The following is a 23622-nucleotide window of genomic DNA, read 5'->3' on the forward strand; positions in this document are numbered from 1 at the left end:
CTTGGATTGATTACAAGAAAGCCTATGACTCAATGCCACACACCTGGATCATTGAATGCTTAGAGATGTACAACATCAATAGGACTCTAAGAGCCTTCATTGCAAACTCGATGGGGCTGTGGAAAACCACCCTTGAAGCCAACTGCAAACCACTTGCACAAGTTTCCATCAAATGTGGCATATACCAAGGAGATGCTCTGTCCCCACTGCTGTTCTGCATAGGCCTGAACCCCCTCAGCCAAATCATCAACAAGACTGGCTACGGATACCGACTTAAGAATGGGGCCACAATCAGTCACCTCCTCTACATGGATGACATCAAGCTGTACGCCAAGAGCGAGCGAGACATCGACTCACTGATCCACACCAACAGGATCTACAGCACTGACATTGGGATGTCATTCGGACTAGAGAAGTGTGGCCGGATGGTTACAAAGAGAGGGAAGGTCGTCCACACAGAAGGGGTCTCACTCCCAGAAGGAACAATAGCAGACATAGAGCACAGCTACAAGTACCTGGGAATACCACAAGCAAATGGCAACCTCGATGAGGTCACAAGGAAAGGAGCCACAGCCAAATACCTCCAACGAATAAGGCAAGTCCTGAGAAGCCAGCTCAATGGCAAGAACAAGATCCGTGCAATAAACAGCTATGCCTTGCCAGTAATCAGATACCCTGCCGGAATAATTAGCTGGCCAATGGAAGAGATGAAGGCCACGGATGTTAAGACTCGGAAGCTACTAACCATGCATGGAGGGTTCCACCCCAAATCCAGCACCCTGAGACTGTACACGAGCCGTAAGGAAGGAGGCAGAGGACTAGTGAGTGTGAGAGCCACTGTCCAGGATGAAACATCCAAGATCCATAAATACATCAAGGACAAAGCCTCAACGGACGATGTGCTCAGCGAATGTCTCAGGCAATGGGGAACAGAGGACGAGGTGCTGGAGGAACCATCATGGGAAGACAAGCCCCTACATGGGATGTACCACCGACAAATAACTGAAGTGGCTGATATCAGGAAATCCTACCAATGGCTGGAGAAAGCTGGACTCAAGGACAGCACGGAGGCCCTCATCCTGGCCGCCCAGGAACAGGCCCTAAACACCAGAGCAATAGAAGCTCAGATCTACCACACCAGACAAGACCCAAGGTGTAGGTTGTGCAAGGAGGCCTCTGAGACAGTCCAGCACATAACAGCAGGGTGCAAGATGCTGGCAGGGAAAGCGTACATGGAACGACATAACCAAGTGGCGGGCATAGTGTACAGGAACATCTGTGCAGAATATGGACTGGAAGCCCCGAGGTCAAAGTGGGGAACACCCCCAAAGGTGGTGGAGAATGACCGAGCTAAGATCCTGTGGGACTTCCAGATCCAGACAGACAAGATGGTAATGGCGAACCAACCGGACATTGTGGTGGTGGATAAAGAACAGAGGAAAGCCGTTGTGGTGGATGTAGCAATACCAAGTGACCACAACATCAGGAAAAAGGAGCATGAGAAACTGGAGAAATACCAGGGCCTCAGAGAGGAACTGGAGAAGGCCTGGAAGGTGAAGACCACAGTGGTGCCTGTGGTCATCGGGGCCCTCGGGGCAGTCACCGCCAAACTGGAGCAGTGGCTCAAACAGATCCCAGGAACAACATCAGACATCTCAGTCCAGAAATGTGCAGTTCTAGGCACAGCCAAGATACTGCGCAGAACCCTCAAGCTCCCAGGCCTCTGGTAGAGGACCCGAGCTCAGAGGATGAAAGAGACCACCCACGGAGGGTGAGAGGGGAATTTTTATATATATATATATATATATATATATATATATATATATATATATATATATATATATATATATATTTTTTTTTTTTTTTTTTTTTGTCATAGTACCCCCAAGAATTTAAAACTACTTTCACTCACACCTGGTTGTAATATGTATCCCCTTGTTAAAATCTCTTTCTCTTTCTTACTGTTTATTCAATGTCACATGCTGTTTTTATTTTGTTTTTTAATTATATAAAGCACCTTGAAATGCCTTGCTGCTGAAATGTGCTATACAAATAAAATTTGATTGATTGATTAATGAAAGTTATTCCTTCACAGCTTTAATGGTGCCTCAGGCTCCCACTGTGAGTGACCCCATGCAGATGGCAGCAACTCAGCAAGCTCTCATCAACCAACAGGCCTTACTCATGGTTACTTCCATCAAAGTTTTTTAATCAAGCTAAACTATAATTTATTTGCTGTATGTTCTTGGATTGGATTGTCAATCTTTTCATTTCAGGCCCAGCAGATGACCTTGCAGGCAATGACTTTGTCTCAGCAGCAGGCTGAAGAACGGCAGAAGAAGGAACAGCAAGCTAAGAAGGAGAAACAAAGAGATGAGAAAGATAGACAGTTTAGACGCGAGTCATCACGCCGCTCCAGAGAACGCCAGCACTCACCTTCTCGAAGTCCCTCACCCCGACGGTCAAAGCCCAAAGCATCTGCACGTAAACAAGCCTCCAAGCAATCTGAATCTGAGGTATTTCTAATAGATCCTTTTTCCTCTTTGTATTTTTCTGCATCCATCTTGACAAGTTAATTAAAAGATCCACAGTAAAATTGTGGACTATCCATTTATAGACATTCTTGTCAAATAGGTTATGCTAGAGATTTTGTAGTTACTTTAAAGGTGCTTATAACAACAGAATATGGAAAGTGAGAGAATCCGTCAATGCAACAATATACATTTTAATTAAATGAAGTCGTTTTGGAAGTCAGCTACTCATGCCAACGGAGAAAAAAGATAAAAACTTTATTTTACATTTTATTTTTAATATGCTTTGATCTTTTTCCTTGTGACTAAAAATAATGACCCATGAAACTATTAATTATTCAGTTGTAAAGTGACACCATCCTGTCCATTTGCTTTCATAGCCAGAAGAAAATGTGGAGCTGGCAGAGCCAGATGACCTACAATCTTTCAGAGAAAAGAGGGATTTCTTCCAAAATATTGGTGAATAGACTTAAATAACCTTTTTTCAGGCTGCTTTAAGTTATTCACTGAGTGTCAAGGTGAATACGTTTTTTCTTTTGCCCCCTCTAGGTGGTAAATCAAAACGGGAAAAAAGAAACTCAAAGCGACAATCAGCTCCACCTGATCCACCCAGACAAAATCAGCAGACACGTCCTTCACCAAGCCCCTCACCCTCACCCCCACCTCCTCCTCCACCTCCACCACCAAAGCCTAATGGTAAGGAAATTATAAATGTGGGACATTTTAAGATATTTTGAGTTCTCAATGAAAGTGGTGTAGATATTTGAAGAGGATAGCTCCTGGTACACTGTACAATCTAATTAGTTCACCTTACTTAAAAGAATTATGTAAACTCATTGCCTCAAAAAATTAAGGAAAGTAAGTGTCATAATGTGGTGTGGCGGACCCAAAAGCAGCAGGTAAACATGTAGTATGGTCTTGAAAATTTAATTAACAAAATCAGAGTTCAACTTACAAAAAACAAGGGAACGCAAAACACAAAACAATCCAATTCAAATCCAAAATGAGACACAAGGAGATTCTAAGGAGCACAGGGGAAGTGAAGAGCATAGAGACGAGCAGGGTAACAAGACAGACTGGTGAGTTATGGCTGGGATAGAGGAGCTTAAATACTGGGAGGTAGTAAGTGGAACAATGAACCTAACTAGATGAGATGACTGCAGGTGTGAGTAGTTAGCACAGGAGGTAGCTGAGGGGCGGGGAGAAGCTAAGGAGATATGCTGGCAGAAAACAAAGGGAGGAAACATAGGGAGCTGAAAATACTTCTAATACTAAAGAAACACCAAGACTAAAGAAAACCTGATAAACTAGAAGAGAAAAAGACATGAGGGAAAAACAAACGAACCTAAACAGAAACCAGGCTGATCTAACAGTAATAAGAACTAAGGAACATATAGCTATAGTGAGGGACTAAACAAAGAAATAACCTAACTAGAATTATTAAAGGAAGATGGGCATGAATGCAGACAAAAAGACTAAACCTAAAGTGACAAAATAAGAAAACTAGAAATACTGCAAGGGGGAGCTAGAAGGACTTAAGAAATAAGCTAACTAGGATTACTAAAGAAAGATATACCTAAACTCAGATGTAAGAATAACTCAGTGATGAAATAACTAAGAAATAAACATTACTAAAAACACTACAGGGAGGCCGAAATAAGGAATAACTAGAGGGATTTAATAAAAAATAATCTAACTATAATCACTAAAGAAAGCTAGACTTAGATTCAGGCACACAAGAATAACAGAACGTAAGGTTCTAAAGGATAATGATAAATAAGATGCAAAAGCAAAACCAAACCCAAAAACTTGGAGTCCTGACAGTAAGCTTAAGATTAGTGAGTAGGTAACCCTCATTTATTTTAACAGCACTAAATCAAGTAGTACAACTAACAAATAAAAATGAACTCTGTGTAACACAGTAGTGAAGATTATTAAATATATTAAATCAATGGGACAATAGGTTTAGTTATCTGAGCACAGTGGGGTGTTTAAATGAGACACATAGATAATTAAATGAATTTAAAGAACAAACTGGCTTTAGTGAATTACACCATAAGATTAACAAAAAGTTGTACAAGACTCAGAATCCTGAAAATAAAATTACACACAATGAAATACATAAAATAGCAATCACTTGGACAAGTGCTAGTTCTCAGTTTTAAATTTTTTGAGTGCATCCTGGTAACCTGAATTCTAAACCGTGATAGAAATACAGATTAATCAAATTCAGTTCAATTCAGGTTCGACTGAAAAACCATTCACATGAGGAGAATTTCATTCACAGCAGTTTGTTACAATGTCCCAAATAAAACTTATCCAAAAGGTACTGTCCAAAATTCTTGGGATGAAACAACAGGAGTGAAAAATGTCAGTCAGTGGTCTTACATATAACCAACTGTGTGTGAAGATGTGAGTGATACAGGCCTACTGTACCACAAGGTGCAGCAGAACCCCAAATGGAAAAGAAGGCAATCCAGTTTTTTTTTTCTCTAAGTCCAGGTGGGAGGGCTCACCATCAAACTCATAAGAGGAATCCACTTCAGGAACAATCCAGCATGCAAAAAAAAAAAAATTGACCTGTCAACAGATAAGACAAACAGAATAAGGCATATTTTCCATGCTTTAACCTCAGTAATATTAACTTTAATCATGAATAAATTGAGCTTATACTATATTTTAGGTTTTACCTTCAGCTGAAACGAAAACGAGATGAACTTTCTTTTTCTTCTTCTTCTTCTTCTTCTCGGTGTTATTGGTGGTTGGCATAGCATTACCTCCACTTACTGGTATGGAGTGTGGTTCTTGATGGTCTAATTCATACTATCTATGTATACATTTATATAAATATGTCCTCATGCCTAACTATACATGTCTATCTATCTATCTATCTATCTATCTATCTATCTATCTATCTATCTATCTATCTATCTATCTATCTATCTATCTATCTATCTATCTATCTATCTATCTATCTATCTATCTATCTATCTATCTATCTATCCATCTATCCATCTATCCATCTATCCATCCATCCATCCATCCTATCTATACTTTTACAGGTGCTGTTGTCTACAAAGAGAGAAGAGGCCAAATAAATTAGCGAGGCCTTCTGCCTTAGAGAGCAGAGTCCTTCCCCTCAGAGTTAGATCTCTGTGCAGCCAGAGGTTCAACTTTTTTCTGGTTCTGTTAATAACAGGAGAAATGTCATTTACTTTTATCATTTTTGGTGATGGTGATTCCTAAGTATACAACAATCTGCTTAATTGGTATGTTGCTTATAGAGGACAGAACACAATCTTTAATAGAAAAAGTTCACATTTATTGACACTTAGATATAAACCAGAGGCTCTAGACAAGATCTGAATAGTATCAAGGGCTGGGAGAACTTGCTCAGAGTTACCCAAAAAAATTGTTGTATCGTCTGATAGTTTGCTTATTAGTGTATTCCTGTTTGCTATGTCGATACCTTGTACGGGACTTGCTCTAAGATGGGTTGAAAGGAGATGGCCATCTAGGAGGAAGAGATATGGAGAAACAGGACAGCCCTGCCTGATGCCTCGATGTAACTGAAATATAGGTGAAATTTCAGATTTAAATTAGATTGTACATTGCAGGAAAATATTTTTTCTGTCTTAAAAGAGGTCTATTCTCTATGGAGCCCCCTACGGGACATGGAGAATTTTTTTTCTTTTGGGTTACCTCGCAAAAGGTTTTGCGTTCTCTCACAATAATGTACTGATCAGTTTATGCGGCATAATTGATACTGTAAGTCTTTTTCATGGTGGTTATTGTACTTCCTGCTATAATATAAGGCTTTCGTGAGATTTTTTCCATGTATTCTAATATCTTGTGAAATATCTGAAATTTTAAATATTTTTCTTTGATATAAACAGAAACTTTCCGTAAGAAGGAAAGAAGAAAAAATACATCCAAACTATTTGGATTATTTCTGACTTATTATCGTGGGGTAATAAGTTATCTGACAGTTCTGACTGTGTCTTTTTTGTGTTGGTAGTCTGAATGGTTTAAAGGGTTGTTTTCATGTGCAGTTCCGTTGCAACCTTATACAAACAGACATTCAGTGAATAAATTGATTATCAATCAGTTTTTTGCACCAAAGAGTCAAGAATAATCACCGAGTTTCTTTAAATGTGTTTACATTTTAAATTTTAAATTGACATTTGTGACTGTATGCAAAATAGACCAGCAAATATTGCAGTAAGTATATTGCGAGGGAATGCAAAAGTGGAACTGAAAGTCAGCCAATGTTTCACAAGAAGTCAACAAAGTCACTAGGAAATGCAGGAGGCTTTTACCACAAGGCTCAACACTCAAGGGATGAAAGAGTGGCAGCAAATTCTTGTACTGCTGTTGATCACTGCTGACCTGCAGGTGTGCGAAAGCCCTCTGCTGGAACCTGGGAGAAAATACTAACCACACAGAGAACATTTCAGATCCCTCACAATTTAATGGATTCTCTATTAGACCAAAGTTTGAGCTTTGGCTGGGCCACTACAAAACATTAACATTACTGCAAGGTGAAGGACATGAGTTGCTCAAATGAAAAGAAATCTGCATCGAAGGATTTGGAGAATTTGAAAGCCTTGGTAGAAGGCCTTTTTAATATAATTTTTTACCTCTATTTGGCGTTTACATTACTGAAAGGTAGAAACACCCTCAAAAGTAAAATATGGAGTTCAAAATACGTCAGGTTTCCAGCAGCTTACAGCCTCTGCTATGTTTTAACAATGTTTTTAGAAGTGTTTGTGTCATGATGTTAATATTTTTTTTTCTTATCTCCCACAGTAAGGCATCCTCCCAGCCCTCCAAATGAGGAACCAGACCCCCCTAAAGAACCTACTCTCAGTCCGGTCACAAAGGTCCAGCCTGAACCAACTTCCAACATCAGGGAAATCATTAAACAGTTCAACAGTCGACCACAACCAGAACCCAAGCCATTTGAGCCTGTCAGGTTAGTGTCAGTAGTATTTTGTGTTCTCCCAAATTTGAAAAGGCATTCAAATCATACCACACCAGGTTTAGAGCATTTTAAAAGCACTTTAAAAATATTATTTTTAATTGTTGAAAGCTCAGAGGGAAAGTGGAAAGTGTGTTTTCATGTAAAATTTAAAAACTGAGGGAGTTTGTCTTATGAGCAGACACAGCTTGTTCCACAGCTTTGGGCCTGGAATTGAAAATACTTGAACATCTCTGAAGGAACATCTGGTCAGGTAACCTGAGGGAATGAGATGGCTGGAAAAATACCCTTGTGCAAAAAAACTATTATGAAGCCCAGAAACAAATAAAAGAACTTTAAAATGATGTCTGTGTTTTTTTATATGTATTTTTACATTTCAAGTTTACAAAGTTAAGCATAGTGATTAATTATGATTAATCACAGCACTAGATTGTGATTAATTTTTAAAAATTGATTGACAGAATTAAATATTACATATGTTTGAGAATTGTATGCTCAAACATAAAAATAATATTGAAAGAATAAAAATTAAGGAAAATTATCACAGTTCACCTGGATGATCACTATTTGCCATTATGGAGATGATGAAGAGGCAATTTTTTTCATTTCTTTAGTTTATGTTTTTTGTTTTGTTTTTTATGATTCAAATAACTTTCACAGTAACTTAATGAAATACATTAGAGTTTGTTCACCATCCTACAACATGACCCAAAACATAATACAACAGGAAATTCTGGTATCACTGGTTTTCCATGCAACCCTTCTAAGTATTGACAAAGATCATGACATTGTCTTCAGACTTGCAGTTAAAAATATATCAGTTCTTCAAAACCTGTTTTTGCACATTGTCTAGTGATGTTGTGAAAGCTTGCACACACTTTTGTGACTTTGGGAGTGTGATGGTTGGTCTTCTGTGTTCCAGAAGAAAGACATATCAAAAGCTCATATGCATATGGTACAGTTGCATAACACAGCCAGGTTGCACACAGTAGTCTGGATCAGGCTCTGCACCACCTCCGATACTGCACATGCGTGTTTAGTGAGAAATGTAATTGAAGTTGTAATGCATTGTTTTTGAAAAAATATATATATATTCAGGCATGTTTGTTACATTGAATACATAACCTGTGAAATGTCTACAAGTAGCAGTTTAGAAAGTTTTGCCAAAAAACTGTTTTTTGGAACTATAAGAATTGTTACGACCCATGTTTATCAACACTCAGAGGGCTAATATTAAATTATCACTTGAGCAAATCTTTTGGAATTTTGTGAAAATGTAACATACTATTAAACTTTTAGTGCAAGTCAAAGTTGGCATTCAATAGAGTTCCTGTGACACTACTACTAAACTTAAAAAACCTAGCAGTTTAAATATGAGTAAGTTAAAACATTACTCAAAGTAAAATGCCACTCTTTCCAAATTCAAATATCTAGAGTTCCCAGTTGTTTAGCAATCGTTTTTTAAAAGCCAAAATAAAGTGTTACAAATAATTTTACATTAGAAAATTCTAACTAAACTAACTAAATCCAGCTTTAAATAAGGCAGTTAAAAAAGGAGGATGAATGATGGTTGGATGAAACATTTTGACAATAAAATTGAAAAAAAAAAAAAAAAAAGTATAGATATGCAAATATTTTTAAACCAGGGACCATCCCAAATTACCCCCAAATTAGTGATCTGGGTTCTCTGCTTAAGAAGGATTTTTCAAATATTTCTTAATGTGTACCACATATTATCTGTATGGATTGTTTTTAGTTGTTATGTATCTTTCAGATCTCCTGCTAGAACATTTATTAAGAAGAGTGACCCAAAAGAGGAAGCTCTGGCTAAACTCAGAAACAAAGCACCAGTGCCACAACCAAAGGTAAGAAGGGGGAGGGCATGGTAGCTGTAACTCCCAAAACCAACTGCTTGATAGATTTATTTATGTTTCTTTGTTGTAATACTTATTTTTAAATTTTTACACAGAAACAATGGGCTTCTCCTCCCCCACCTCCGCCTCCAAGGCCCCCTAATTCTCCCCCATCCACCAGTGGTCGCAGGGTCATTTCTAAAAACATGAGGCAGAAGCAGCGTCCATTGGAGGAGCTTTTTGGCTCCCAGTGCTCGCAGCATCATCCCCCTCTTCCTCCTAACTCCCCGCCTCCTCCTCCAGAGCAAGCACCTGTCCTTGTGAACATTCCAGATCCTCCACCCATGAGTGCGCCATCTCTCTGTGGGTGATTCTGATTGAAATATGGATCAAATTTACAACCATAAAATGTGAAATTGTTGCTACTTGTTTCACTTTATTTTGGTAAATTACCAACATTAAACACAGAAAACAAAAACAATACTTCTTTACAAATCAATGCTTTACCAAAAAAGGAAGACACTTGTCAAACTTGTGCTTGACAAGCTGTGAAACTTTAAGTTTACTTTATATTATAAGGCCTTTAGACGACTCTGTACTTATTTGCTTTCTGTCCAGATGTGATGTCAGATGATGAGGGAAATCAATCCCAGCTTCACCGCTTTTCTGCTGGGGTTTACTTCTCCCACTTCAACATGCCAGGAAAACTTTTCCTGCGAAAAGAAGTAAGACACACACATAAACATCCCTCACCTCACATACATACACATATCCTTGTACTTCTGTACAAACTGAGGACCTTATATTGACTTCCATTCATTTTAGCAAATGCTAAAATGAAAACAGCTAACCCAGCTATTTACCCTAGCCCTATTCAGAGCGCTCGCTATTCTTAACTCTAATCTTAGCCAAAACTTAACTCACGCCATACCTCTAAATTGAACTATTAGAGCTCAGTAGAACTGCAAAAAAGTGAGAACCGGTGAAGCTCCTCACTTTCCATAAATGACCTCAGTTTGTAGGTAAATTTTGTGAAAGTGATCATGTATATGTAGTATATACTTGTGCACACACACAAACTTAGATGTACACACTGAATCTTGAACATGTACTACATGTTATATTTGTCATTTTCAACCATAAATTCTGATGTTTGGTTAATCTAGATAGTTGAATTACTTATTACTGCTTAGTGATTGAAGGTCCTTTGCTTTGATCAGTTTTGTATATATAAAAATATTTGAAGAATAAAATAAAAAGCAACTGCTACAACAGCTTTCAAGGATAATATTATTAGTTTATTTTAAATTTTGAAGAGAAAAAAAGATGACCTGCTACATTGGTTCCTTATTGTTTTGGAGTTCCATTGATGATTTTCAATTTGTAAGCCATTATCTCCAAATTAATTAAACCAGCAGCCCTGAATTCAGGAATTTGTATTATTCATAGCTCTGCTGATTTATTTGCTCCTCAATTTCAATCACCAAATAGATTTTCCCTTTTATGATTATCTCTGTTACTGTCTTGCAGATATTGTGCTTATTGTGTAAATGGTGAACTATTTGTTTAAATTAAATTTATGTAAATTCTACAAAAACAATGTCAAGTCTGCCTGTTTTATAATACCCAATTTATGAGAAAATCTGAAAAATTATCCCTATTAAGTAACCTCTCATTTCATCTGCAGGTGTTTTATCCAAGAGAACTCTTCAACAAGCCTTATGTCCTTAACCTGTTGTGTGAACAGGTAGCTATTTGATCAGCCTTTTTTTATGCATCTAACTTTCCATTCAATATCATATTAGAAAATCAAGATCAGATTTTATAACCTTTGCTGGATGTGTTATTTATTTATTTTTTTCAGATCATGAGAGACACCTACTCTGACAACTGTGTGAGAATTGATAGTGAAGAAAGAAGGAAAATGAAAGACCTTCTTGGTGAGAATTCTTTGGACTATGTCAGGAAGCAACATATGACCTTACCTTCTAAAGATTTGCGCTTATAAAAACAGGCACAAACTTGATACCATGCACAAAAATGATCTACAAACAACACACAAACAGAATATGCAAAATTTGCTGGTCATCAGAAAGTGCAAAATACTGGATATGGATAGGATATGCAAATGTAAAGACTCATCAGCAGCAAGCAGTTTATTAAACCAGAACCACATTGCGGGTGGTGTTTTAGCATCTATATTTACAAATAAGTAATATGCCTTATTTCCAGATTATCACATAAGGATTGGAGATAAGATTGGGCTGACAGAGTTGAAGAGCATGCTCTGGTGGGGAGTCAGGGGAGTTAAAAATAGCTGTTTATAGCTTTATTTTGATTGATCTTTAAATGTTTTTACTGTTTATCATGTTGTATGCTAATTTAAATTCAATGTATTATTTTTTTTTATTTGTTTGCCAGCATAATGACTTTTTACTTCATTTTTCTTTTTTGACCACTCTACTCTCCAACACCCTCCATGATGACAACCAGTGGCACTTGCACTTGCATGGTCAATCTTTGTAGAACACCTGCAACACATCCACTTACTGCGCATTCTTCTTTTTTTTCTCTCATGAAATTTACTGTTCATTATTTGGAATATTTGTAGATCAGGCCCATAGTGTTTTATGTTCCCATTATCTGCCAATTAGTCAAGAACCATTTTCTAGAACTAATACAGCTTTAAACTCCAGAGTTACTTCAAAATTTTGCATTGAGTCTTTAGATAATAATATTTTATTGCAATATATTATCAGCAATGATCGACTTTGTCATTGTTTCATCGGATATGCAGCCGTATGTCTTGGTCACTCGGGTGAAGAGAGGTGCAGAGCTGTCCACTGACCACTACCTGGTGGTGAGTTGGCTCCGGTGGTGGGGGAGAATGCCGGTCAGACGTATTGTGAGGGTCTGCTGGGAACCTCTGGCAGAGTCTCCTGTGAGATGGAGCTTTAACTCCCATCTCCGGCAGAACTTTGAACACGTTCTGGGGGAGGTGCGGGACATTGAGTCTCAGTGGACCATGTCGAGGCGGCTTATCGGAGCTGTGGCTACAAGGTTGTCGGTGCCTGTTGTGGCGGCAACCCTCGAACCCGTTGGTGGACACCTTCGGTAAAAGATGCCGTCAGGCTGAAGAAGGAGTCCTATCGGGCCTTTTTGACCTACGGAACTCTAGAAGCAGCTGATGGGTACTGGCAGGCGAAGCGGCATGCGGTTCGGGTGGTTGCTGAGGCAAAAACCCGGGCGTGGGAGGATTTTGGAGAGGCCATGGAGAAAGACTTCCGCACGGCCTCGAGGCGATTTTGGTCCACCATCAGGCGCCTCAGGAGGGAGAAGAAGTACAGCACCAACACTGTTTATAGTGGGGATGGTGTGCTGCTGACCTCGACTCGGGACATTGCGGACCTGTTGGCATGTTGGTGGGATTGAAGACCTCCTCAATCCCACCAACATGCCTTCCATTGAGGAAGCAGTGCCTGGGGACTCTGGGTCGGGCTCTCCAATCTCTGGGGATGAGGTCGCCGAGGTGGTTAAGAAGTTTCTCGGTGGCAGGGCCCCGGGGGTGGATGAGATTCACCCTTAAGGCTCTAGATGTTGTAGGGTTGTGCTGACTGGCACGACTCTGCAATACTGCATGGACATCAGGGGCAGTTCCCTGGATTGGCAGACTTGGGTGGTGGTCCCCATTTAAAAAGGGGGACCAAAGGTGTGCTGCAATTACAGGGGGGTCACACTCTTAAGCCTCCCTGGTAAGGTCTATTCAGGGGTCCTGGAGAGGAGGGTCAGTCGGATAGGGTGTCGGCTGTCAGGTCCCTGTACACTGTAAACCCTAACAAGTTCACAGAACTCCAAAAATATTTTGTAACAGATTACACAAAATATTTTAGTGATGTTTTTAAATGTCTTAAGTTTACATAAAATAAAAATTACAGGTGCAGTTGCCTTAAATTATCTCAACATTGTCTTATAAATATTGATATTTATCAATTTATGATTAAGGAGCATTTCACTTAAACTTTTCAATATATTCAACTCGTATAATTCTGGAAATACACTGACATTTTTCAATATTCTTCAACTCATAATCTGGGGGACATGCACTCAAAATTAACCCTATACTGAAATAGTGAAGTGACACAACAGGTCAACTGAACAACTTTTTTAATTAATTTTTTGTTATTCAATACAATGTGCTTTTTAATCAAATCAAAGTGCTTGTCATAAATTAAAACAAACAGAAAAGGAGATGACTCCAGCCCCTTATGATAAAAACTCACAAAAGATTCATGATAATATTCAAAATTATACGTATAAGCTATCCTCAACAACAACTATTAGAATGTGTAGCCATTGAAAAATATTTAGAAACATTTTGGCACTTACTGCAAAAAAAACTAAAAACTTCCTCAATAGTATATAGTCCAGTCTGAGTGTCCATTCTCATTGACCAAATCATTCTTTAGCGTCAGGAGACGCCCTTTCAATGGTTTATTGTCCTCAAGACACATCAGAACTTTTTGTATAAATGTGAATGTAAGCTCTAGATTCTTTGGGTACTATAGGTCTAGCACATAGATGTACCCAAAGAGCAAGAGAAAGGATTTAGCCAAATTTGTTGGACCACTGAAAAGTATTTTAGAAAGTATTTCATCCTCTCTGGGCTGAACAGGGCTGCATCAATATTGTCATCTTTGACTTCTGTCAGAAGAGCCACCGGAGTGTCTGTGAGGTCTGGACCATCTGCTGACTCCAAAACACAAATACAAGAATGAGTTCAGTCCCTCAAGGACAAAAAATATGCTATTGATGTCAAGACGTTACTGTCACTTAGCATTATGAACTTAAACTGCTACATAATGTTACTGTGACGTGTCTGCCAGCTGATTTATGCAGGGTTAAAATCAGCTGGCAGACACGTCACAGTAACGCCACATGATTTCTGATGAAGATTGCAGGAAGTAATCAAAACATTGCAAGGTACTAACAAACAGCACTGGTCTGATAAAAAATAAAACTAACTATAATCTTGTGTGGACCAAACGAACCCGTTTGGAATATTACAGTTCAGAGTTTGTTAAACCTCCTTTCTGGAATAGTCCAACTGAGTTAAAAACAACAACAACAAAACCGTTTTCTTACTTACCAAATCAGGGTTGATTTAACCCTCCTGTTATGTTCGTTTCTGAGGTACAGCAATAATGTTCGCGGGTCAATTTGACCCGGGGAGTGTTTAGTCATGCTATAGTGTCAGAAACCAAAAAAATCCTCCAAATCTTTTTTGTGTCTGATTATTAACTCCTATACTAACCATTTCAATCAATATTTGTGCAATTATGTTTTTTATTCCTCACAAATAAAGGATCAATGACGACAATTTACTCATTCGGACATAAAAAAATGTGATTTACATTTTTTTTTATGCCCACTGAAAAACCTAAACACAAAATAACACTAAGTATCTTTGAAAGTGATTTTTTGTAAATTTTTTTATATTACATTTAGATTTTTTTTTTGAAGGGGTCATCTTTATAATTGAACTTGAGACCCTATTCTGCCCTGGGTCAAACTGACCTGCTGACTAAAATCTAGATAAATGAGTCCTGAAGATGATCCTCCAGGTGGATTTCCAGTTTAAACCTGCATGTCCAAAACATAACTGGGTTTTTCATCACATGCTGCCCAGATTTTTATGTCATATTTAGCTGGTGTGGAAGGCATATATAGTGTAAATGAGCAGCGACCTCTGAATGCCAGCGGTGATCTTTATGAATGCCACAAATCTTCCATCTACTGTGACATTGGGGCCTGTTTTATAGGACAGGAGAAGTTACAACCCACATGTTCCACACTGATCTATTAGCTGCTAGTTTGTCTTGTCCACCGATTGTCAAATCAGATTACTCTGGAGACAAGTCTCCAGAAACATTATGGCCCGAAATATTACCCTGCCTGTCTCTGCATCCCTTAGACTGGCTGTTGATTCATCCTTTGACTTGAAAACTCTGGTCAGAATGAGGACCCCCCTCAAATATGCATGTAATGCATCTGGTCCAGCTCCTTCCAGTTCTCTCCAAAAACTCGCCTTCCTTTTAGACTTGTCATTTCAACAATGATTTTCTGTATTGCACTAGACACGAGTAGCTCAGACTGACTTGATGTCTGTGATGTGAGTTACTGCCATCCTGGCATGATCAACAAGAAGTTCCAGAGCTTCTATGGTTGTCATCTTTTTATTTCCCTTCTGCTCATTTCCTGATCTCCAACAGTGACGATATTACATGTACCTTCAGTGTGTAATGCGTTTAGGACTCCCTTGCAGAGAGTATTTATGTCCCCCCCCCCACTCCTGCTGGGTGTCCACTCAGTGTGGGTGGAGTTTGTCCACAGGAACAGAAAAGGTTCCTGTCAAAAGTTGTATGAACACCTGCTTTCTGGGAGCTTCCTAGTGAAGTAAAGAGAATAGTGAAAGAGTGGGTTTGTGTGCGTGTTTAGGTGTGTGTGTGGTGTGTGTGTGTGTATGTGTGTGTGTTCATGCATGTGTGGTGTGGTGTTTGTGTGTGTGTGGTGAAATATGTCTCATAGGTGCAAGGAAACAAACAGAATTGGACATTGTTTTAACCTTTTTACCCTTCAACTTGTATGCCGGGTCAAATTGACCCGGAACAGTATCAATGTAACAAATGGACCTAGGGGGGGCTGCAAGTGTGTAAAATGAACCATTTTCATTTTATACATAGAGTGCACCTATTAAGACAAATAGAAAAAATTTCATGCAGAAAAAATACTTCTAACTATTTTTTTTTATTTTTAAACTTTGAAACGGGGTTAACCACAGGATGGTCAAAACTCCGAATCAAGACAAATGGGCTCTTTGCACCTCAGCTTCCGCGTTCGAGGTAAAGCGGCTCGATTGTTTCCGATCCAATACAAATATCATTTACATTAGGTGCTTGCAGTGCTTGGCCAAGGTTTGTACATCAATCCGAAGCCCCAACAAGTCAGCTGGAGAAAGGTTTTAAGATGTTCGCCTCGTTATACATTCACTGACACGAAGGTGAGTTTTACTTAAACTTTGTGGCTAACATTAACGTTAGCTTATGCTAGTAGGCAATATTCTCGGACATTGTTCTTGTAAAATGTGCTATTTAAGTATCTAAACATTCTAACGGACAATGTTTTTACCTAATTTTCAAGTATATTATGTGTGTTTATTGTCGTTAGTGTCAGACTAAAGGGGTTCGGTTACGGTTCGGACTTTTTACTTACGAAGCCTGACGGAGCTCAACAAGCCTCATAGCTTGACAGTAGCGCAGCTCTGGTGTCAGAGATCTGGTTCAGCTGTTCAGGTTCAAAGTTGCTGCTTTTAGAAAAATATGACCGTGTTGCTTCATGTCTCCGTGTTATTTCGTTTTATTACCTTTGCATGTTTCTTGTGAAGAGCTCAGATAGGACGGTGTTTACAGCAGTATGTACAGGCGGCTCGGCTGTCTGGCTCTGGTCTGCTCTCTGGTTCCCATAAACTCTTTCAGGCTGAATACAGAAGTGATTCCATGGAAATAACTCAGGGAGGCTCCTTTATTTATCATCCGTATCCCCGGTAGTTTTAGGCTGATCCGGAGTGAAGTGAAGGCTGCAAACTTTGCTGTGCGGCGTTAGCTGGTAGCGACAGATATTTACAAGCCATCTTCTTAATTCAGGATCGCTTGGAAATTAACAAAAACTTAAAAGCCCATTATATTAGGAAGACAACAATGTTAATAGTATTGTTTTTTTGCATCTGAAATATGACTTGGTCTTTTCTACCAGTCATGGTAACTCAAAGCGGAAAAAAGTGAGCCGCATTAGCTCCTGGAGATGTGACGTGTTGAAGAAGAATGGGCTCTTTGCACCTAAGGCGTTGGCCTTAGGTGCAAAGAGCCCATTATTCTTCTTCTTCTTCTTCTTCTTCTTCTTCTTCTTCTTCTTCTTCTTCTTCTTCTTCTTCTTCTTCTTCTTCTTCTTCTTCCTCTTCTTCTTCTTCCTCTTCTTCTTGTTTGATGGCGGTTGGCAAGCAACTTAAAGATGTGCATTACCGCCACCTACTGGAATGGAGTGCTAACGTCATGACACTACACTCAAACCTTTTTTGAGCGTTCCACACAAATTAGCTATAAAATATTGAGCCCTGTTCCGTTAAAGTGGCATAAATCTCAACAGAGCTAAAAACTTTATAGTTTGGTCAACTTCATAACGACGTTTGACTGCTGTGAACTTATTAGTTATGAGCTAGTACAACTGTTTGGGAATACAGTGTATAACCAGTGTCAGAGTCTGGTCCGCATTGCCGGTGTTACGTCAATCCGCGTTTCCCCATCAGATACGGTTCCCCCTTCGTCTTCTTGCCGCTCCGCCCCGCCCACGCGGCAAAATAGGCGCGTGCTCGTGACGAGCACTGAGAAAACACGCGCGTAGCAAGCACGCGCTTGTTCGGCGCGCTTGTCTGAGGAACTACGGACACCGTGAAAGCTCAAACAACATGTTTCGGCAAAGTTGTCACACTTTCTTCACGTTTTTTGCGGGAAACTAATAGTAATAATACTAATAATTATAATAAATGTTATACATATTATAATTATAATAAATAATATATATTTTATACATATTATAATTATAATACATAATATATGTTATATATATTAGTTATATTATATATATATATATATATATATATATGTTGTATATATTATTATTATAATTATAATATGTTGTATATATTATAATTATAATATATATGTTGTATATATTATAATTATAATAGATAGATAGCATAGTGCTATATGAATTAAAAACAGGGCAATGCAATTTAATGCTCAATATTACCCATCAGATACCGTTTCCCCTGTTTTAAAGTGGGGGAAACGGTATGTGATGGGAGATTTATGGCCATCAGATAGCGTTCCCCCACTTTAAAACAGGGGAAACGGTATCTGATGGGTGAAAGATGGCCATCAGATAGCGTTCCCCCACTTTAAAACAGGGGAAACGGTATCTGATGGGAGATTTATGGCCATCAGTTAGCGTTCCCCCACTTTAAAACAGGGGAAACGGTATCTGATGGAGACATTTCACCCATCAGATAGCGTTCCCCCTGTTTTACAGTGGGGGAACGGTATCTGATGGCCACATTTCACCCATCAGATAGCGTTCCCCCTGTTTTACAGTGGGGGAACACTATCTGATGGCCACTTTTTACTCATCAGATAACGTTCCCCGTTTTACAGTGGGGGAACACTATCTGATGGCCACAGTTCACCCATCAGATAGCGTTCCCCCTATGTTAAAATCACCCATCAAATAGCGTTCCCCGTGTTTTACAGTGGGGGAACGGTATCTGATGGAGACATTTCACCCATTAGATAGCGTTCCTCCTGTTTTACAGTGGGGGAACGGTATCTGATGGCCACAGTTCACCCATCAGATAGCGTTCCCCCTATGTTAAAATCACCCATCAGATAGCGTTCCCCCTATGTTAAAATCACCCATCAGATAGCGTTCCCCCTGTTTTACAGTGGGGGAACACTATCTGATGGGTGATTTTAACATAGGGGGAATGCTATCTGATGGGTGAACTGTGGCCATCAGATACCGTTCCCCCACTGTAAAACAGGGGGAACGTTATCTGATGGGTGAAATATGTCCATCAGATAGTGTTCCCCCACTGTAAAACAGGGGGAACGCTATCTGATGGGTGAAATGTGGCCATCCGATACCGTTCCCCCACTTTAAAACAGGGGAAACGGTATCTGATGGGAGATTTATGGCCATCAGATAGCGTTCCCCCACTTTAAAACAGGGGAAACGGTATCTGATGGGTAATATTGAGCATTAAATTGCATTGCCCTGTTTTTAATTCATATAACACCAGGCTATCTATCTATCTATCATAGTTATAATATATACAACATATTATAATTATAATTTATACAACATATATATATATTATAATTATAATATATATAACATATATTATGTATTATAATTATAATATATGTATAAAATATATATTATTTATTATAATTATAATATGTATAACATATATATTTATTATATTTATTATAATTATTAGTATTATTACTATTAGTTTCCCGCAAAAACGTGAAGAAAGTGTGACAACTTTGCCGAAACATGTTGTTTGAGCTTTCACGGTGTCCGTAGTTCCTCAGACAAGCGCGCCGAACAAGCTCGTGCTTGCTACGCGCGTGCTTTCTTAGTGCTAGTCACGAGCACGCGCCTATTTTGCCGCGTGGGCGGGGCGGAGCGGCAAGAAGACGAAGGGGGAACCGTATCTGATGGGGAAACGCGGATTGACGTAACACCGGCAGTAAGTCGGGCTCGTTTCCGGTGAGAGTTGGACTCCGCCAAGGCTGCCCTTTGTCACCGATTCTGTTCATTACTTTCATGGACAGAATTTCTAGGCGCAGCCGAGGTGTTGAGGGGATCCATTTTGGTGGCCTTAGGATCGCATCTCTGCTTTTTGCGGATGATGTGGTCCTGTTGGCCTCATCAGGTCGTGATCTGCAGCTCTCGCTGGAGCAGTTCGCAGCTGAGTGTGAAGCAGCCGGGATGGGGATCAGTGCCTCCAAATCCGAGGCCATGGTCTTGAGCCGGAAAAGGTTAGAATGCCTTCTCCGGGTCGGGGGGTGTGTCCTGCCCCAAGTGGAGGAGTTTAAGTATCTCAGGATCTTGTTCACAAATGAGGGAAGAAAGGAGCAGGAGGTCGACAGGCGGATTGGTGCAGCGTCTGCAGTGAAGCGGGCGCTGTACCAGTCCGTTGTGGTGAGGAGAGAGCTGAGTCACAAAGCGAAGCTCTTGATTTACCGGTCAATCTATGTTCCAACCCTTATCTACGGTCATGAGCTTTGACCGAAAGAACGAGGTCCCGGATACAAGCAGCCGAAATGGGTTTTCTCTGTATGGTGGCTGGGCTCTCCCTTAGAGATAGGGTGAGAAGCTCGGTCATCTGGGAGGGATTCAGAGTAGACCCGCTGCTCCTCCACGTTGAGAGGAGCCAGTTGAGGTGGCTTGGGCATCTGGTCAGGATGCCTGCAGGATGCTACCGGGAGGAAGCCCTGGGAAAGACCCAGGACACGCCGGAGGGACTGTTTCTCAGGTGGTCTGGGAACGCCTTGGGATTCCCTCGGAGGAGCTGGAACAAGTGGCTGGGGAGAGGGAAGTCTGGGCCTCCCTTCTTAAGCTGCTGCCCCCATGACCCGACCCCGGATAAGAGGATGGATGGATGGATGGATGGATGGATGGATGGATGGATGGATGGATGGATGGATGGATGGATGGATGGATGGATGGATGGATGGATGGATGGATGGATGGATTAGCTAATGTTTTTTTTCCTGAGACAAAGAACTTGTCTCAGGGGACATGATCCAACTTTCATCATTTATCATACTGGAAAACACTTCCGTAATTGAGATTCTGAGTTAGGTTCTCATATGTTTCTGTAAGATTTACACATGATGCCTTTGTATATACTCGGTCACCTAGATCATTTCTATTACAATAGGGTTGACAAAGAGTGTCAGACAGACTGATAGATTTTATTAAACCTATCATGGTTAAATTCATGTGTCACAGCAGCAAAGAACAAAATTGCTAAAGTATTGACATTAGCAATTTTGTTCTTCATTGTATGTCATCTGTTGAGATGACACACAATGAAAATAATCAAATCCCAAAGAAAGACAGTCTAACATATAGAATAACTGAAAGCTATATACCATGTATATTTTTTTTCTTAAAGAATCTGTGATATTGTACTAAAATATGTATAAAAATAACTGAAGAAACAATGGCATCACACAATGACAATACAGTAGTAAGTACATGGACGAGAGATAACAGAGGAAGTAGTGGTAGGGAGTAGTACAGATATTTCAGCAGTAGGTGTTATACAGTCTGACTGCACTTAGTGTGAATGACCTGCAGTATCTTTCCTACCCAACACTTCAGGAAGTTCAGTCTGCTGTTGAAGGAGCTGCCTAAGGTCCTCACAGTCTTATACAGGAAGTGAGAGGAGTTAATCATAATTGCTTTGAGCTTAGCTAATGTCCTCTTCTCACCCACCTCCTCAATGGAGTCCAGAGCAGTTCCAACTGAGCCAGCCCTTCTGATTACCTTAAGTCTCTTGCTGTCCCTCTCTCAGCTCCCACAAGCCCAGCAGACCACAGCATTGAGGATCACTGAAGCCACCACACTATCATAGAACCTTCTGAATAGTGTTCTCTCACACCAAATGATCTCAGGTTCCTCATAAGCTCTTTATGGAAAACTAGGCAAATATCTGGTTGCCTTCTATTTAAGACTGTTGTAATTTACACAATTTCTTAAAATGTTATTATTGTTGTATCATGTATAATGCTTCCACCATCTTCTCCACAGTTAGCAGCAGTTCTGAGGTTTTTGCAAGCTTCCTACTTTTTTATCCTCTAATATAACAAAACTTAACTTAACTTTCCCAATGTCATTGTGCCTTTATAGCAAATTTCAACGTGGGAACAAACATAAGTACCATTCAGGATGACAACATGAAGAAGAGAATTGTTATTGCCGCTCGAGATAACTGGAAGAACTACTTTAGTCGACTCTACCCTGTGACGGTAAGCTTCAAGAAAAAGGAATATGGTACATTTGTTTTGTCCATTTTTGTTATTTAGGTTTTTTTTTTTATATATATATTGCACTTCTTGACTAATTTAATATCATTGCACATTAAAATAAAAACAGATTGAATAAATGTTCCAATAATAGAAATATACAGCAAATCTAACTCATACTAATACAATACAATCATACAGACAGATTAGTTTCCATGACACACAGTCCAGTCAGATACTTTATGTTCCCTAAGATGGTCTTATGTACATTATAGTGTCAAATGATCAAACATTATCTATGTAGGAAAGCTAGATAATGTAGCTTTTTACATTAGGAAGCTACATTCAGCTCCTGCTGAGTTTTCTCAGCAGGACGGAACTTTCTTGCTCCCTCCTGCTGAGCAAGAAAGCAGTGAGCGTGGATAAATTGCACCGTACCATACCACTCCAACTGAGTTTAGTAAAGACATAGTTTTAACGCCATATTGCATCTCTTTTCATTGCTTTTACATTTCAGCTTAGAAAATATTTTAACAATAGTTAAAAAATGTCAGTAAACTGCATTTTTTGATAACATTGGTTTTCAAAAATGCAGACGGGAGCTGGGAGCATGGAGAATTTTCTTTGATGATAAAACTGAAAACTTACAAAAGTCACAGAACGCAGGGAGCCAGAGCAGAACAAAAACAGGAACCAGGAAGAAAAAGCAAGCAAGGGTTTGCAAAAGTTGAAACAGAAATTTCTTAACAGTTCTCCATGGCAACTTTCAAAAGACCCTCCACATTGACCTTACTTTATTGTACAGCAATAAAATTTGTACAACTCCCAAAGACCTACAGAAAACTCTCTTGCACCCATACTCTACAACAAACAGGAAGCCAGCTATCTTGGATTGAAATTCCAATTTTCACCTCATTATGGCGATTTACAGCCTTCACATTTAATCCAACTCCTCCAACAGATTTTTATTGATCAGTTTGAAACCTGGTCAGTTTGCTCATAAAGCACGGGGCATTAAAAGTTATCAAAATGGTGAGTTTTTGAGTATGTTGAAGAGGTGTGGCCAGACCCCAGCCAAAGTTTGATATTTTGCTATGAAACACAAAAAGTCGCTGAGACATCAAACCTCCACATCCAGTCCTCTATAATACTCAATAGTCAAATCATGACATCACCTAAGCGACACTTCCTGACAACCAGAAATGTAATGCTTTACTTTGAAAGGTCCATATCTGACCTAAATAACATCTTCTGTCTTATCTGTCTTCTTGATTCAGAAAACAGATAACAAATTGGTCTCACTTTTGGTGAAAGCACAAAAACTTCTCTGGAGGGCAAATTCAGACATCACATTTACATTACATTTGGCTCTAAATTCCACAGATTTCAGCTGATCTGCACTTCATTTGATATGATCAATCTTAATCCACCTCCCCTCCTCACGACAGGAATGCTGTCCAATATTTGATGACTGTGGTCTAATTCTTCCACCAAACCCCTTAGAATTCTAAAACAAAATCTAAAAAAGTAGCCCCAATCCATGCATTGGCCAACAATCATCAAACTCTGTACAGATGTGTGACTTGTCAGGACCTACAGAAATGTCT

General features: G+C 39.5%; 1 protein-coding gene across 1 annotated transcript in view; it reads left to right on the top strand.

Annotated features, from left to right (window-relative positions):
• The window catches only part of myo15b (myosin XVB), a 176896-nt gene that overhangs the window by 134749 nt on the left and 18525 nt on the right, over window positions 1–23622 (top strand). Inside the window, exons 31-41 of the mRNA XM_088001092.1 lie at window positions 2096–2187; window positions 2277–2516; window positions 2912–2990; window positions 3081–3227; window positions 7341–7506; window positions 9287–9377; window positions 9482–9728; window positions 9984–10090; window positions 11053–11112; window positions 11230–11305; window positions 21900–22018. Of these exons, the coding sequence (XP_087857218.1) occupies window positions 2096–2187; window positions 2277–2516; window positions 2912–2990; window positions 3081–3227; window positions 7341–7506; window positions 9287–9377; window positions 9482–9728; window positions 9984–10090; window positions 11053–11112; window positions 11230–11305; window positions 21900–22018 (1424 nt within the window). The remainder of the gene's footprint in view (window positions 1–2095; window positions 2188–2276; window positions 2517–2911; window positions 2991–3080; window positions 3228–7340; window positions 7507–9286; window positions 9378–9481; window positions 9729–9983; window positions 10091–11052; window positions 11113–11229; window positions 11306–21899; window positions 22019–23622) is intronic.

Source organism: Poecilia mexicana, unplaced genomic scaffold (genome assembly GCF_051168715.1).
Source record: "Poecilia mexicana isolate PSO_F unplaced genomic scaffold, ASM5116871v1 scaffold_19, whole genome shotgun sequence".
In the NCBI taxonomy this organism is placed as follows: Eukaryota; Metazoa; Chordata; class Actinopteri; order Cyprinodontiformes; family Poeciliidae; genus Poecilia; species Poecilia mexicana.